General features: G+C 33.9%; 1 protein-coding gene across 1 annotated transcript; it reads left to right on the forward strand.

The window, feature by feature from the left end:
- The first annotated feature begins 76 nt into the window (after window positions 1-76).
- Window positions 77-17,243, forward strand: LOC121390613. Its single transcript, XM_041522477.1, has 12 exons — window positions 77-246; window positions 1,570-1,733; window positions 2,129-2,416; window positions 5,639-5,786; window positions 6,449-6,651; window positions 7,792-7,876; window positions 9,471-10,228; window positions 11,065-11,164; window positions 12,059-12,243; window positions 12,466-12,663; window positions 14,290-14,480; window positions 16,767-17,243. Exons 1-12 carry the CDS (start codon window positions 110-112, stop codon window positions 17,040-17,042), a joined length of 2,733 nt encoding a protein of 910 aa, XP_041378411.1. The 5' UTR covers window positions 77-109; the 3' UTR covers window positions 17,043-17,243.
- The last annotated feature ends 1,425 nt before the right edge of the window (window positions 17,244-18,668 follow it).

The raw sequence follows: 18,668 nt of genomic DNA on the forward strand, positions 1-18,668 counted from the left end.
ATATATATATATATATATATATATATATATATTATATATTAACAGACTGCTCAACCAATACTCTTTAAGGGATCTTGTTTTATATCCGGAAATATCAAAGACGTTTACCATGACTGAAAGAAGACTTCATGAAACATGTGCAGCCTTTTGTCGTGGTCAGGTACAGTTTGGTCCACCGAGAACTGCTGAAGATGTTTGCGGTGAAATATCAGGAAGAATCACAAGACAGGATTCTAGATTCCATGAGTGAGTTTTATATAAATATAAGACAAAATAATATGGTACTTCTATTTATCAAATTTGATTATAGACTAAATAGATTAAATAATTAGTACAGTTAGAGAAGCCTAATAGACCTTTAATTTTAACTTCTTGTTGTAGTTTTTCTGAGTTTATTTTCTTGTCTTCACCAGTAAATGTATTCAGAAAAGCAATACTTTCAAAAGTTACAGTTTAAAAGAAAAACGCCCAAAAAACTAATATTTAAGTAAAATGTTATATTAAATATTTTTCTTAACATATTAACATCTTGGAAATCCGCGATTGGCACCATAATGTATCTTGGACAAGTGGTCCCTATTAACAGTTGAAAACTAAGACAATCGACACATATTTTCCACCTTTTAATAAGAACAGAATGATACAAAATCAAAACGATGGTAAGACTCACAATATTCATTGCAGCATTGTTCCTCAATAAGTTCTCCATATATTTTATTTCTTTTATAAATAAAATCCATGTAGTAATATTGTGAATAATATTACTATATTCATTACCCTCAAAAATGTACGTTAGATTAAAAGAAAAGCTACGAGCCTAGGTGGTATGGGTTCTGAGGTATTGGTACCAATAGGTTTTTGCATGGCGGCCATCTTGGAAATCCACGATGGCGACCATAACGTATCTTGGACATGTGGTCCCTTATAAAAGTTGAAATCTAAGGCAGTGGTAAAATAGTTTCAACTTGTTACTGGTAGTGAGTATATGTTGACTACCTGCAAAGTAATTATTGGTTTTTCACACTTTCATATTAGTTTTTTTTAAATATGAATTTCTGTCGTTTGTTGTAAAGGAACCTTTTTTTTCAAAACAATTTAACAATGACCCCTTTAATTACTCGCAGGGTGTTTATCAGTCACATTTTAGGCAGTTAGGTTGAAATATGTCCCTGATACACGACGCAAAATCAACAAAATGCCATGACCATTTTGGCCTACGTTGACATAATTGTTACACCAATGTGTATATATTATATATTGTAGAGGGGTTTAATATAAACATTTTGAGTTGTAATTTGTGTGGCTATGTTCATTGGTTGCAAAGTTATAATACATTTTGTTATACCTACCCCAAAATATTGTACACGAATTTGTCCTCGCCTCACTAAGTGTATGGTGTGATATTCACCAAAAAGCTGCTCCTTAGAAAAGTCTATCATACTAATTTATTAACTACAGACATAGGGCTATTATAAAACACCATGAGACTTTGCCCGCCCACGTGATACCAATTTCCACTCTGGTCCATGGACTATTAAATACAAACATGGTTTTAATTACTAATTACAGACTAAGAGGTTTACATGGCGATTTACTGAAATTTCCGTCAGAACAAAAGTGTGCAGATGACTCCACTGACAAAAAGAACTTGTGTAGTGATCGTTTAGTGTCTGCTAGAATGGCCACCCCTCTGTCTAAACTGGGGAAATTAGTGCAGTCAGAATGGCAAGGAGGTATGAGTTAATTATGTAGTTGTTAAATTATATATTTTAGTTTTGAAGACATGCTTTATATATTTCACATTTTTATTAATAATACATTTCACCTCTGATAATGATAATAATGAATCAGTACATTGTTGGTATTGTTTTGTGGAATATACACCATGTTCTGTTATTTTATAATACAATTTAATATAATTTACAGAGAAATGGAGTAATGTCAAACATTATTATTCAGGGATTTTCCCCACATAATATAAATGAGTGTACTACAAAATACATATTATACATTGGCATCATAAGGCTTGATAATTGTGAAAAATGAAAAACAAATCTAATTTTATGTATCTATATTTTTACTGTAAACATAATAATGGGTAGGTTATTGTATTCTCAAATTCTTATAGAACACTTAAAAGTTGTGGAAGCCTGGAAAGAACATCCAGACGGTCAAGACAACCCGTCATCACTGCACTATGAAGGTAGAGCTGCAGTAGTTAATGTTGATATCTCGGGGGATGATGTCATCAAGAGGTTGGCTGAATTGGCTGTGTGTTCTGGGTTTGACTATGTACGGATACTCGAAACAACTGATCAAGTCGAGGTTGCTGTAAAAGGACCTGGTGACCCTGAAATGGTTGACGAAGAAGATATCCTGTCAAAACAGATGTTTGACGAAGCAATGAATACAGCAGGTAATTGTATTCTTTAATTGTATTCTCTCTCTCTCTCTCTCTCTCTCTCTCTCTCTCCTCTCTCTCCTCTCTCTCATCTCTCTCTCTCTTTTTTCTCTCTCTCTCTCAATCGCTCTCTCTCTCTCTCTCTCTCTCCTCCTCCTCTCTCTCTGCTTTCTTTTGTTTCTCTTTATCTGTTATGTCTGACTGTTATCGTTGTCTGTCGGTCTATCTGTGTATATACATATATATACCAATATATATATATATATATATATATATATATTATATATATTTTATATAATATATATATATGTGTGGTGTGTGTGTGTGTGTGTGTGTGTGTCTGTCCTTTCTGTCTGTCTGTCTGTCCCTGTCTGTATCACCTGTCATGTCTATATCTATATATCTGTCTGGCTGTCTGGCTCCCTGTCTTTCTAATCTCCTCTCGTGGTCAAGCCCAAATTTCTCCATAATGGCTGAATTGGCTGTGTGTTCTGAGTTTGTGACTATGTTGGAATAGTTGAATTTCGCTATTTTCAAGTGAGCTTGGCTTGAAATGACCGGTGTAAAAAGGAACGCAGGGTCCTACATGTCTTAGGAAGCATGGTTTCTACCCGGATGTTCATGCCTGCTCTTCATTTTGTAGTTTTGTGGTTTTTGTTCCTAGCCTGTATTTCCTACTGGGATTTGAATTCCTTTTACAGCCTTGATAGAAATACTAGCCCTTCAATGTATATATGTCCTTTATTATGCTCTGCAATCTTCAAGAGCAATCTTCAGAGACGAGGAAACAAATAAAGTTTAGGCCGTCTTTTCGCAATAGTGTGATGGAAAATATACAATTTTCTTGTGCTTGTTTGGTCGGTTAAAATCCTACCCCCCCCCTTCCCTTTTGAGATAAAGATTTTTATGTTTTAGTCCCACTTATTAATTTTTTTTGTTCGTACTGTGCTCGTAGATCAGACGGTTAAGTCCATAGTTGTAAATCATATTACTTTTTTTTTTACAGCAGATGAAACAAGCATGCATATCCTTCGCGCCCCCTTCAAAGGTATCTATAATCCCTACACATACAGTACGCTATATGTCCAGCCTTAAACACAAATAAACGTATAAAAACATATGGGACCCAACATTGTAGATCATATATTTTATGTGTTAAAAAAGAGAAGAAACCGGGTAACTGGATGGGATGGTTTGGTTTCATTATTTTCGGTTTGATTTGTGGTTTTTGGTCCACAGTTTGATTTATTCGTGGTTCGATTTTTTTGCTATACCTTTCACAATTATTACAAGTATGACCAATTATCATACATACAGTTATATAAATTATTTTAAGAGGAAGACATTTTATTTTTAATGGTCGTTTGTAAAATAATTGTAAATATAAAATTATATCTTGACTAGAAAACAAAAATTAAATTTTTACCATGCCATGTTAGCGTGTTGGGTCTGGGATACTTGGGCAATGTGTCCCCCAGGATTCCCTCTTCCGAATGTTGGCAAAAGATTTGGTATCCGAGAATCCTTAGGTATAGTAGTCTCTCCCGTATTCGTTTTCTTCTTTTTGTTTAATTTCAGTTCTCTTTAGATGCATTCTGGAGTACATTATATATGGGTGTCATCTATACATTATAGAAGTCTAAAAGAAAGATCTATGTCAAGACATTATTCTATAATGGTTTTTTATTACTATTGTCTATCCCTAATGTCAAATTTCTGATAAGAAGTTTGTTGTGGGTGTTGTTTGGGGGGGGGGTAGGCGGGTTGTTTTTTTTGGGGGAGGGGGGGGGGGCTATTTTTGGTTTTTTTGTTTTTGTTTTTTTTTTGTTTGGGGTTTTTTTTTTGGGTTTTTTGGTGGTGTTTTTTGTTTGGTTTTCTTTGGGGTGGGGGATGAGAAGTAATATATATATATATATATATATATATATATTATATATATATATATATATATATATATATATATATATATATATAGTATGGATTACTCGATATAAGCACAGCTACATAATATGTAGGACTACTGTTGATTATTTAACTCAACACAAGTTATATAAAAAGGTATCAGGGTAAAAAGGTAAGCAAGCAAGTACATGCACATAATATATAATAGTGAATTATTTAACTAGTTATTATTATTATTTTATATTTTTTGCTCGTACTGAAAGTGAAAAAAAAGAGAAAAATCTGCAAAGATTTTTTTAAAAGTTCACAGTAGTTTGCGTACATTGTAGTTCTGGATCTGTGGGCGATTTTTTTTTTCCTGATAAAATCATACAGAAATTAGCAGTGTTGAATTGTTTTAAATTAATATGATAAAAATTGGGCGCCATTTTATAACACGCCTTTAAATTTTAAAACTTTGACAACTAGGACGAAACATACTTAAAATGTTTATTCTCTCGTCGGATTAATCACTGAGGTCAGTCCGTATTTTGGGAGGTTACAATTTTTATATATTTCGTTGCGAGTACTGTAACATGCTTCGAAATATGGGAAATGTTTTTGTGTTTTCGAACAATGTTAAACTTTAGCAATGTTTAGCATTTACCAGTTGGAATGGATGGTTCTTACAGATGGAATAAATGGAATATATTGGAATTAATAGCAAAATTATAAATAAAAAGAGGCGCCGGTGACAAATATACCCTAAGTTAGTTAAATAAAGCAGAACGAAAAGTGCTGTTCGTGCTATTTACCTTATAATTTAATTTCCGTGAATACCACCAGACTTTTGATTGTCCAGTAATGCAAGTCCGGCCAGAAGTTGGAAACCCGTTCATTCAGACCAGCATTCACAGATAATCTTTGTCTTAGGATTTGCATTGCTAGATATGCTAGACCTAGGATATGCATGTATATTGGGGAGCCAACTACCATCCTCTCTCTGTGTGTGTGTCTGTGCGCGCGCGCGCGCGCGTGTGTGTGTGTGTGTGTGTCTGTGCGCGCGTTTGTGTTTGTGTGTGTGTGTGTGTGTGTTTGTCTCTCTCTCTATCTCTCTCTCTCTCTCTCTCTCTCTCTCTCTCTCTCTCTCTCTCTCTCTCTCTCTCTCTCTCTCTCTCTCTCTCTCTCTCTCTCTCTCTCTCTCTCTCTCTCTCTCTCCATTTCCCCCCATGTATGATTGTGTCTCCTTTTTAAAGAGATATACATAAAATCCCTAAAACGTTTTTCATAATGTAATATGGAGGTGATGTGGGCTAGAGGTATTTTCAGATATATTATACTAATATTTTGTTGTAGATGCCAATGACTCATCAACTGAATGTCTAGAGATAGAACAGTTACTAAATGTAGGAGACACGTACCCTAGTGGACAGTGGAGTGAGAATGATGTGTGTGGCCCTCTGGAAAGACCGTTATACAGAGCTGATCAAAACGACATGAAAAGGTTTTTAATTATGCATCATTATTTCGTTTTTCATTAAATGTTCATGATAATCAGTAAAATAAGCATCAGTTGTAATGAAACGTTGTTTGGAAAATCCCTTTTCTGGCTATCACACTGCAATGCTAACACATTTTCATATCTCCTAAATTCAAGGGACATAACTGTGACGACAATGGGTAAATCGCCATGGAAGTTAAACTTGATCTGTAACAGTCGATGATAATACGGCTATATACTAAATTTTATTTCAGTATCTTCAGGCATTGAAAAACGTCCACAAAACAAACCTTTGTATTTCCTAACTGTCAAAACACAAACTTCCAGTTCAATATTTTGAGGCATTGGGTGAACAACATCCAGTAAACTATATGTGGGACAGATGGACAGACGAACGGATGGACAGAATGATGGAGATGAAAACTGTTGTCCCCTCATTTTTGACCGATAAGGGACTAATAATATATGTACTAGCCGATATTCATATAATGAAGGGGATATAAACAAGTAATAATTCTAATAATAATATTAATAATAACAATAATAATGATAGGAACGATAGTAGTAGTAAAAATGGGGTGATGGTGGTAGTGTCATTGGTGGTGGTGGATGTGATGATGATGTTATCGACCTTAATTAATACATGTAAATGTTGTTTTTAATAGATTATATTATTATGCATTCAATGATGTTGAGTTCACAAACGAGAAAGGTGGCACATGGTGTGGAGTGGAAACGCGCCTGTGTATATCATGTGACGCTGTAAACAGTACAGCATCATGGGATTGGTGCAGTACTAGGATGATGACACCACGACTTGCTATTGGTCTAAGGATAATGGCGCAAACAGCTGGTGCTGATGGTATCGGTAAGCATATCAAAATGTAGGGTCAGTAATCAATAAGTCCATACAAATTTAACGGGACATGTTGACGTGAGGTGTGACATATACAACCAGTGACTTCCGGCAGTCCTATTATGTGCCATCATGGTTCATAAATAGTATATAGTATAGGTGGTAGAATATTTCCCTGCATATACATTCTCGTGGGCATGCATAGTATGTACCAGAATTTACTGAGTACATTATGTCAAAACAGTTTGTTCTTACCACCTAGACACTTACCCAATAGTAGCTACTAATTTCATAGTACACACATTCATCGAACACACATCTGAAGACAGACAGACAGAGAGACAGACAGAGAGAGAGAGAGAGAGAGAGAGAGAGAGAGAGAGAGAGAGAGAGAGAGAGAGAGAGAGAGAGAGAGAGAGAGAGAGATAGAGAGAGAGAGAGCGCGCGAGAGAGAGAGAGAGAGGGGGAGGGAGAGAGAGAGAGAGAGACACAGAGAGAGAGAGAGAGAGAGAGAGAGAGAGAGAGAGAGAGAGAGAGAGAGAGAGAGAGAAGGGAGGGAGGGGGGAGGGACGGAGGGAGGGAGGGAGAGAGGGGGGAGAAAGACAGAGAGGCAGACATATATTAATGGTCACTCCAACAGCAAGCCTCCACCAGTGGCTTTAACCAATGTTAATGATATCTGACTAGAGTAGAGTATAAATTCAACCAGGCGTCAGAAAAAGACATGCAATGGGGACAGCCTGTAGTGAAATCGACAAAGGCATTTCCATTACATTAAAAAAAACTTGTATGTCCCTACAACCATAGTCATGTTTCAGAATCGATGTTTATATCCACGGACATGAACGTAACATTATCTTGGTTAAACTTGTTGGCAATCAAATGTGGGTTTCAACAACAACGACAACAACTATAATAATAATAATTAGTAGTAGTAGTAGTAGTAGTAGTAGTAGTAGTAGTAGTAGTAGTAGTAGTAGTAGTAGTAGTAGTATCATACTCACAGAACAAAACAAACAACAAACATAAAACAAAAAAACAAACATGTGTGCCTTTGATTCACATATCTGTAAATTAATTTTAACAATATTTTGTGTTTAATTCTTGTTTTCCCATTGTGAAACACCCAGATGAAGGTTTTTTTAACTATAGAAATTAAAGTGCTGAATGGTTATCTTGAGGACAACGAATGGACTGGCCATACAGATAACATATCTGATTTATACCGTGCAGGAAGGTAATTTGATTTTAAGAATGGGAGATTTTACTGCCACTAAATGAATTAATCTTACTGATAAGCAAAATCTCCGTGTCTCTGTCTGTCTGTCTCTGTCTCTTTTTCTTTCTCTCCCCACCCAGCTTACCCGCCCCCCCCCCCCCCTCTCTCTCTCTCTCTTCTTCTCTCTCTCTCTCTCTCTCTCTCTCTCTCTCTCTCTCTCTCTCTCTCTCTCTCTCTCTCTCTCTCTCTCTCTCTCTCTCTCAAAGAACTATTTTATATCTCGATGTAAAGTCAAAAAGATACAGCTAGACATTACAAGTTTTGAATGTGAAATTAAATAAAGATACATTGTAAAATAAACATGCACTATTATCTTCATGTATTCGGTTATTTAATTATTATTATATTAAATTTTGTTACATCCTCCCCCACCCCCAACAGTTCATAAGGTAAAATATGAAATATTAGTTAAATAGGACAGCAGAATCACACCAGAATCTAGGAATTCTGCAAGACTGCACATTACCAGATATGCAATATAAATTATTTTTAACAATACGTGCATGTGTATGTGAGTCAGTGAGCGAGTGAGTGAACGGAGTGTTTGTGTCTTTCCATTTTTTTCTTGTCAGTTTTATTTGTTATTTAATTTTCTTTTTGTTATTTATTATTTTTATTTTTATTTTATATATTATTTATTTATACTTATTATTTTGTTTCTCGTATTTACTCCCTCTTCTATACCCTAGCCTGGCAGCAATCATAACATATTTTATTACATTTATAAACCTTTTATTTTACATATTTTATTTTTGTACAATAAAAAAAATCGATATATATTCACAACTCATTTTGTTTTTTCATCAGCATGGGTTGGTGTTATGTAAATGAGGGATTTGAATAAATAAATGTTAACAAATTTAACTGTCTTGACCGTTTTCAGCTAACAATTGGAATCAGGCTATGGGTTAATTCATGAAACATTTAAATATTGGGAAGTTTTAATAAATATTTTCAACAAACATAAATTACAGAATCTTTTTATTTTAAATAAGGACCTATTAATACGACTGTTGGTAATTGTATGTTTAATTTTAAAAAGATAGCTTCATGAATTTGTTTTATGAAAACGTTAGCATAATTAGATATTGCTATATTTAAAAAACCCCACAAAAAAACAACAACGACGTCGAGCCATTAATAAAACGTACAAAAGGTAACTGCAGTAGAAGTAGATTGATAAGTAGTACCACTGTGTGCAGTTTTCAAAACTTATATGGTATTGAACCAGGACCTCCAAAATGTGCAAGTGTTTTAAAAACAAACAAAAATAAAAGAACATGCATAAGAATTTTTACAAACATAAAATGAAATGAAAATATTAGAAAATCTTTCTGAATTTAAGAAGCTAATAATGTTACATCTAGAGTATCCTAATTTAGGGTGGGTTTCTAGTGCGAAAATAATAAAGTATTTGAATTATTTTACAATTACAGTTGAGTTAGAAACGCCATGTTTTGGCCATTTGATTGTTCTTGTCCATACTAGTGCCAATAATTCGTGGAATAGGATGCACGACATTGCTATTAAACTTGCATCATTTAAATTTCAGGGGAATTATGCTTACAACCACAAATGAGAACGATACTGGTAAACTAGCTCAGCATGCCATATGTGCAGGAATTGATTATGTCAGATACACAAATGAAACATATATAGAAGTATTTGTCCTACCTCAAAGTGATTACCAAGGTAAACTGGTATATGATATAGATGATCAAACTTATTTTGAAGTGAACCCACCTACTACATTAAATGATGATTACAAGTACCCAAGTATATTAAATGATGAAGATGTAAAACCATTACTAATCGATGGTCATAATGATCAGTATACAGTTTATGAATATTATAAATTGGCAGACGTCAAAGATCCCTCAAATCGGTATCTCAGATTTGACAATGGTCTTTTAGAATGTTTGGAACTAGTGTCAGATGATTTCGGTACTGTGGTAAATATTGTTCATGGATCTGCATACCGCACCAGGTCGACGAATCAGATTAATATAGATACAAGACATAGTGAAGAAAAGTGGAGGTTTGAAGCAGGACAAGCTGTTGAGATTAAACCTGGAAAGACAACTTCAGACCAAGCACTTGTCAGACTGGCAACAAGCATATTCAGGAGTTGCACCACGTTTCTGAGGTTAGATTTACGAGGAATTGGACTTGGGTGTCATTTTGATAGGTTATATCTTGATGTCAGACCATTGATAGATGGGTCAGAAATGGAGTTCATTACCCTATGGAATGCAGATAATACGACATATTTCGATGAAATTAAGATGCTGAAAGATGCCCTACAGAAAGGTGATAATGATTTTTATATTACATTTTCATTACTTCATATTACGTACATGTGTTAATATGTGCAGCAAAATGGTTTATGTTTTGGCATGTTTTGTTCTTATGTCATGTCTTTCTTGAATCCCCCTTAAACCAAAGTTTAGCAAAATAGTGTCTTAATAGTAACATAGCGGGGTAGCATGTAGCCCAGTGGTAAAGCACTCGCTTGATTCACGGTCAGTTTGGGATCGATCCCTGGTGGTGAGTCCATTGAGCTATTTCTCGTTCCAGCCAGTGCACCACGACTGGTTTATCAAAGGCCGTGGTATGTGCTATCCTGTCTATAGGATGGTGCATATAAAAGATGTCTTGCTACTAATGGAGAAAAAAAAATGTAGCGGGTTTCTTCTCTAAGACTTTATGTCAAAATTACCTAATGTTTGACATCCAATAGCCGATGATTAATACATCAGTGTGCTTTAGTAGTGTCGTTAAAAAAAAAATAAATAATAATAATAATTAATTGTAACATAAATTTGCGGCATACTAAATTAAATGTTTTATTATAGAAGCTGTTCTTTTACAAGTTCACAAACAAAGTTTGTTGTTCTGTGTTTGCATATGATACCTTACCGTTTTAAGCACACCATATATAATTCTGAATCATTGTAAAAGCTTCCTTCTCCATTTAGTATCATGTGTTTGGATATGATGTCTGAATATCCATGAGTTACACCTGGTTTTAATAATTATGTTCTGCAATTCGAATGATGATGTGTATTGTAAAACTGTTTAAAGGTGTAAGTAGTATCTTTAAAACTATACACTGTCTACACAGTGACATTATTGTATTTATACAGGAGGGCCAGCCATTGCACCCATTAATATCGGTTCAACATGCAACAACATTCCACTGGGTGAACACATGACATACATAAATTTTCAGTTCGGCCAAATTGAGTAAGTAGTGTCTCCAGTGTATGTTTGAAGTATGTGTACATAAATAATGAAATCAACAAATTAATGAATATATCTAAAGCTGAGTGTTATATATTATGTTTCAAGGTCATGCATGTCATTATTAGAAAATTAAACAACAAAACGAACGCTGGTCTACTTTCAATATTGCAAACATCTTGGCTCACAAATTAGAAGTCCTCATCTTTCTTATTTATTACTTTCTGCCCATCATTCTCGTTATCTGCCGAGACCCACCGAGTACTGGTCACAGATCAAAATTGTTACCCGGTCTAATACATTTAACAATAGTCAATAAGAAATCAATATAGCTCGCACTATAACAGGTTAAAAAGGATGCAAAAAAAAAGGACAAAAGATTAAAGTCCTTTTGGCCCCACAATATTTACACCTGCAAGAGGATAAATAATTCAGAGAGTGGGGCGTGTAAATAACTTTCACATCATCTTTCATTTAATCTAACGCATAGAATATACATATATATTTTTAAATAATAATTTAAGATAATAATATTTTAAGAAAGCTACATTCATACCCACAACTAAAACTGTTCTGTTATTTACTTAAGGGTTATACATAGATGTTATTGCCATAATGTCCTTCTTTATCGTCAATATTATATATTAGGAATAAATATTTAAGTAGGCGAGCCTCTATATATATTAATGAAAAGCCTTAGCCTGAGCACTCTGGCTGTAAGAGAGCTAGGCGGATATTTGGACAGTTATAACGTTGAAAAGAAAAACAGATCAGTGATCTTCAAATATTTACAGGATATTATTTTAAAATGTACCCTTAGCAAGGAAATATGTACATGGGTGGGTAGGGTAATGTCTCAAATTAAAACAAAATTAACAACTAATATAATTTCTTCAGATCATGTGCTGTCAAGTCGCGAAAGGACTTCTGTAATAAATCCAGATCGGCACGCGAGAAGGAAGTTCTACAGTTACAGCAGAGAATGACAGACACTGCTGGGTTTGATCGATTGCCTCGCAAAGAAATCATACCTGATATTGAAGCCTGTTTGTTGCATTTGTGTGGTGGTTGTCCAGGGGCAGGTTAGTATAGGACATATATTCATTGATTTTTTTCTTTACTTTGTTCAGTAATTTATTTATCATATATATATATATATATATATATATATATATATATATATATATATATATATATATATATATATATATATGGCTATATATATGTTGGCTTTACATTTGTTTTATTATAATCATATTTTATAATCACAAAAATAATTTTACTTATTACCGTGCTATCTTTAGGACTAGTGTGGGACGAGAAAATCAAGGCGTGTGCCCCCATGATCCATAAATATATCGATAAAGCAGCAAGACCATTCCCAGAGCTGAGAAACAAGGCATCATTCTTCAACACCGCATCTCCCGTATCCAGTGTTCACTCGCTCGCCTGCCACGACGGCAACGTCTGTGTAGAGTCTGTACAACTACACTCTATACTAAGTATGGTATTTTCATCCTACGTATACATAAATAAATATGTTGTAAATTCTAGAATACAGTTCCATATTAAATATTGATATTTATTAATTACAGTAATTGCATCTTTCGGTTTTACAAGTGGTAAATGGTTCCATCGTTAGAAGATTTTAGCAATTTAATAGAAATATTGAAAAAACAAACCATTTTTTAATCAAAACATCAAGACAAAAATAGCTATCTTCTTTCTAAAAAATATGGTATTGCATTATAAGTCAATCTTAATAAAGTGGTGAATAAAATGTCTTTTTCTTTGCTTTTTTTCTCTTTTTATTATTTATGTATCTTTCTTCTATTTTTTCCTCCAATTCTATTATTTATATTATTTCCTATGAATTTGTACCATTGTTCTAGTTTTAAGAATTGTGACTTTTTATTTATTTTTTGTAAATATCTAGGTTTTTGTGTAAAATACATTACCTGTTTAAACGGACCCAGAACAAACCGGAATTCTGTCAAAACTGGCCACATTTCATGATCCCGAATTATCTAAATTCTAACACTGGATCCTGTCATAATTGGCTAAATATTAGGTCCATAGCGTGATTCGGTTTAGACTGGTTTCATTGGAATTTATATACAACATCGTTGTAAATGTGGAAATCCATGGGAAAATGAGAACAACAAAAACAAATGTATCCTATACAGTCACTGAGTGTAGAGTTTATTGGCGTTTATTCTCTCGTTAGCAGTGCGACGGCTATGATCTTGGGTCTGTAAGCATGATTAAAATTGGTATAAATCAACGTATTTTGTGCAACATGCAGACTATGATTACCAGATTGTGGAGAAGACACCTGGAGATGTGCAACCTTGAAACTCGATCTTGTTCAAGAAGTCCTAGATCCACAATGCGTTCAGGATTGGTTCCTCCTGATCTATATTTTAAGAAATCAAAGGCAAATAAAAGAAAAAGTGCCACCAATTTACACAAGACAAGTGGTCTACTTTCAGCCTAACGTGTTTCGCTAAATATTGACAAAAACGACTAACCACGCGAAACTGTCCATATTGGGTAGGATCACCATAACTGACAGAATGTCATCGCATATTATTAATGGAAGGGTCGTGAAACAGTAATCTTATGACAACATACTAGCGTCAATTGTGCGTCTGGTTGAACTAATTCATTAATATAAAAAGTCCATAATCCATATTATAAATGTAATGTTGATCAAATGTACTTTTATCAGATGTTCATTGTTTCATGACTTTCGACATCATAGTATTAATTGAAAGTAGGTATATTATAATATATGGGGATATTTGTTTTAGAATATAAAATCGGATTTATTTTTGACTGATATTAACAAATTAATTCAATATTGTGTAATATGCAATGGATGTACTTACTTGATATACAAATGATGTATTTTGGTCTGCATTACTGTTATCTCATATAAATATATATCTCTATTGTCTAGTTGATATATCAAGTGGGTCTTTAGTTATGCATTTTGTTTGTATAGAATAGCATACGTTAAATATAGTTACAAATTAATTTTGCTATTGCATGTATATGGTATACCCTATCTGTAGAGTAGAGTATTATTATAAGCACATTTTAAAATTATGTGTTTTCTTGTGTAGTGCCATTGGTGACCTCTCGATTTCGACCAAATGCAACTAGCAGCCTGGAGTTTATGCTGTTTAGCTCTGAACAGAATCCTACTCCTGTTTTAGAACTAGTAGAACAGGAAATGGCTTATAAAGCTAGTGGAAAGGTCAATGTCTTTATTGAAGAGGATAACGATGTGTCGTCATTGCGACAGGTTCTAAAGGTAGGATATTTATATATCTACCTACCTAACTACATACCTAAAACACACACACACACACACACACACACACACACACACACACACACACACACACACACACACACACACACACACTAATAGACTCCATCTTATGTGGTCATGTGGGATAGAAAACGTACACCGGAGGTGGTGAAAATTGCAACCCGGGACGAGGCTTACAGAGTCTCAGGGTCGAAATGTCCACCACATAAACCATTATTCTACACGAAAAACCCAAAGATGGCTGACGAAGTAACTTCGTTGACGATTTTATCATAAATAAATACACTATCATATTTGCCGCGTCTGTTTCGTGTGTTAACACTACAAATTAACAAGATAGCTTTTATAATGAAATTTTAATAACAAAATATCGATCTAAATCTAACCAACTTGCATTAATATGACGTCATATATTACCAATGAAGTACTACTCCCCATGTTAAACGCGTTAAACCTGGGATGAGGTTTGCCGAATCTCATGGTCGAACTTTTCACCACCGAGGGTGTCATTCTATCCCACATAATTGCATATGATGGAGTCTTTTTCTCTCATTCATTCGGTAAATAAACCATTATTGTACACAAACAGACAAAGATAGCTGAACAAGTAACTTTTTTATTTGACCATTGTATCATAAATAAACTATCATATTTGTCGTGTTTGTTTCATGTGTTAAATAAAATTTAACAAGAAAGCTTTTATAATGAAGATTTTAATTATACTTATATATTTATTTTATGTCCCCATTACATCAACCAGCCTATTTAAATATATTTCTGTTAACTAGCCATTTATAATGTGTTATAAATACTACTATCTGCATGTACATATGCATTAATATTAAATATATCATCATCTACATTATTTGTATAAGTATTATTATTAATATAATCAGCATACTACCACAATGTGTGTGTACTCCCAGTATTTAGCGTGTATAATCTAATTCATATTCTGTGAGGCGATGAATCAGGGCACCCCAACCCTGGCATCGTCAAAATGAGCTGGGGACAATAAAATATTTAAAACAAAAAGAAAAAGATTTTAATAATAAATATTTTCTAATTATCTCACGTCACCATCTCACATTAATATGATGTCATATATTACCAATGACGTCATGTTAAACGCATGCGTAATAATAAGATAGAAATTTCTTACTAATAGAATCTATCACCTTTGTGGGGTATAGATAAGGCAATTCCAACCAGAGGGACAACATTTTTTTGTGAGAGCCGAGGTTTACCGCCGAGGCCCTTACAAAAACGTTTTGTCCCGATGGGTGGAATTGCCCTATCTATACCTCACAACGGTGATTGATTCATTTTCTTGCCCATTTAATTTCAGTAACAAATCATTAATTTTGTAAGCGTAAGGTGGACTAATGATTTGTAGGTGAAATGATTACGAATCGTTATACAATAAACAAACCGTAATTAAATAGGCAAAAAAAAAAGAACCTCGACCCTCACAAAAAAACCAACACATTTTGTCCCTCGGGTTGGAACTGCCTTATCTATACCTCACAACAGTTATAGATTCTGTTAATACATATATACATACAATATATAGATAATAATACATCTATACATAAAATGTACGTGAATCACTAAGTATATAAATAAAACATTATACGGAATATGTTCGAGAACAAACGTATGTCATAAGACAGGACCTGATTCAAACAATGATATACAAAATGAATGAATTAATGAATGTTTACCGACACACCAGCAAGAAATTATATACAAATGTTAAAAATATAGCTGAACTTGTTATCAACGATATATCGTTTTACAACCATAGTGTAAAAAATACTCATTTACATTCAGATGCACATATTTATACCCATATCACTGTTACCAGCTTATAACATTGTTCATACATTTATAGATGTGTATATCTGTTATGAAGCTTGTATATTGTATTTCAGGAAGTTATGATAAATTTAACTCATCAATATTACATATATGTTTTGCTTGCTGTCGGTTCAAGGGTGGAATTTATTTGCAAGAAGTGCTTGGGTCATAGGAAGGAACCTCTTCTTCGGGTCTGTTGGGGTTTTCCAGAGCCAGTGCGCCACGACTGATATATTAAAGGCCGTGGTATATGAACGTACACATAACAGATCCCTTCCTGACAAAAAATTGTTTCTTCTAAGTCTGTATGTCAAAATTATCAAACGTTTTACATCCAGTAGCAAATGATTAATAATGTTCTCAAATGGTATAATTAAACAAAACAAACTTTATCTTTTACTGCAGGTTCTAATGGCATATAACAAAAATGTTACCGAGGTAGAGTTTCACGTTGCAGCCAAGTTAGACGAAGATCTAGTTGGATCTGCCATACAGCGAAAAATTGATGTATGGTCTAAGAACACGTGTCCAAATTGGAGCCGTTTTGCTATCGTTCCATATACAATACATACAATCCATCCATCCCGCCAGAAAAGGAGCTTGAAGAGAAGCAAAAGCAGGAATGAGGCAAGATCCAGGATCCACGACTGGGAAATGGAATGGCTGATTAAATTAATATAAAACCATGAGACACTTATAAATGCTGTCGTAAGCAGTAAAGAGGAAGATCATTTTTATTATTCGTTTTGCTTTATTGTGATTTATCATTAAATTAATTTTAAACTTACAAATAAAACTTTGGAATATTAAAATAAATATTTACATATTTGTCTTGATTTAAATGATTATGAATAATACATTGATTAAACTTAATAAAACGGTTTCTTAGTCGTTTGTCAAATGTTATGAGGTATATCCTTTGTACGGTTTTTGTTGTTGTTGTTGTTGTTGTTTTACAATGAACAACAGACTGATCTGACTGCATGAAAATAAAGGTTATTGGCTATAGATGTAGCATCATTATGTGTGTATGTAGTCTGGTTGTATACTTTCATAATGAACATATTGTAGGGGAAAAAGTAAGGAATATTAATTCTTGATTTTTCTGCATCAGTACACACACCATAGTGGTTCCAAGATGTTTAACAATGCAATCAATGTAAATGCGAAGCAGAGGCATTATCTTACAACTGTCGTCCTCGAGCATCTAAAACATACCAAACTGATCATATTGTGTCACACCCGCCTTTTGGTTAAAATAAGATTATTTTTCTAATAATTGTTTTAAAGGGACATTCCTGAGTTTGCTACATTGTAAGATGTTTCAGACTTATACAATATTTCTACGATTAAATTTGCATATTAAATATATTTTCTTGTTTAGAATATCATTGTCTGTATATTCAATGTGTTTCTGGTCGTCTTAATAGTTGTTGCATTACCATAGTTTGACACCCAATAGCCGATGTATTGTTCATGCTGGGGTGTCATTAAACATTCATTCATTCATTCTTAATATTTGTAAGAAGCCGAAACTAGATTTTGTCTTCAAATAATTTCGTACGTACGAAATTTTTTATTTTAGGAAATAAAATGAAATTTAACGTAGTACAAATATTAGAACGATCAGAAACACGTTTAATATACAGCCACTAATATACTATGCACAAAAGATATTTGATATATAATTACAATTGTTAAAAAGTGTTAAGATGTTAGTTGATAACATCTTAAAAGTTGACGCAAACTCAGGAATGTCCCTTTAAGCGGTGTGAATTGTAAAAGGCCCCACTACGTTTTAGCTTGGTCCTCCGATGATATTTATGAACAGATATGTTCACTGTATCATCTTTCCAGAGATGCAGAACAATACCAATAATTTGCTGGTTTCTGACATAACTCAGTGTGGTAGAGGCATTCAGTGTACTGGCATCTGTTTTTACTTATTTTAATACATAATCACTCACTTTCACGAGATCACTGAGCATACCAATGAAGCAAACGGAAAACGCTTATTGCATTTGCTACTGAAGTACTGCACTAGACGCTCACATCAATTCCTGTCTAAGATGGTCTAACAATAACTGAACGGAATAGCCAGATCAATGTTCAGTGCATTGTTTCATTTTACTATAAGTCTGGATTGATGAGATTGCACATGTTAATTGATCTGGAGATAAAATACACATTGTAGAAGGCGATAGGCGTCTTTACTATATAAGATGGGAATGCAGCACTTTGAGCAATATTCATTAAACGTGTACTGTTATATTTCATGGAAATACAGACTTTTGAACTTAGGATCAC

Source organism: Gigantopelta aegis, chromosome 3, assembly GCF_016097555.1.
Source record: "Gigantopelta aegis isolate Gae_Host chromosome 3, Gae_host_genome, whole genome shotgun sequence".
Taxonomy (NCBI): domain Eukaryota; kingdom Metazoa; phylum Mollusca; class Gastropoda; order Neomphalida; family Peltospiridae; genus Gigantopelta; species Gigantopelta aegis.

Coding starts and splice junctions, on each gene's coding strand:
- LOC121390613 (XM_041522477.1), top strand. CDS start 110: ATGACTGAAAGAAGACTTCATGAAACATGTGCAGCCTTTTGTCGTGGT. Junction 1,734..2,128: donor GCAGTCAGAATGGCAAGGAG/GTATGAGTTAAT, acceptor AAATTCTTATAG/AACACTTAAAAGTTGTGGAA. Junction 12,244..12,465: donor TGGTGGTTGTCCAGGGGCAG/GTTAGTATAGGA, acceptor TGCTATCTTTAG/GACTAGTGTGGGACGAGAAA.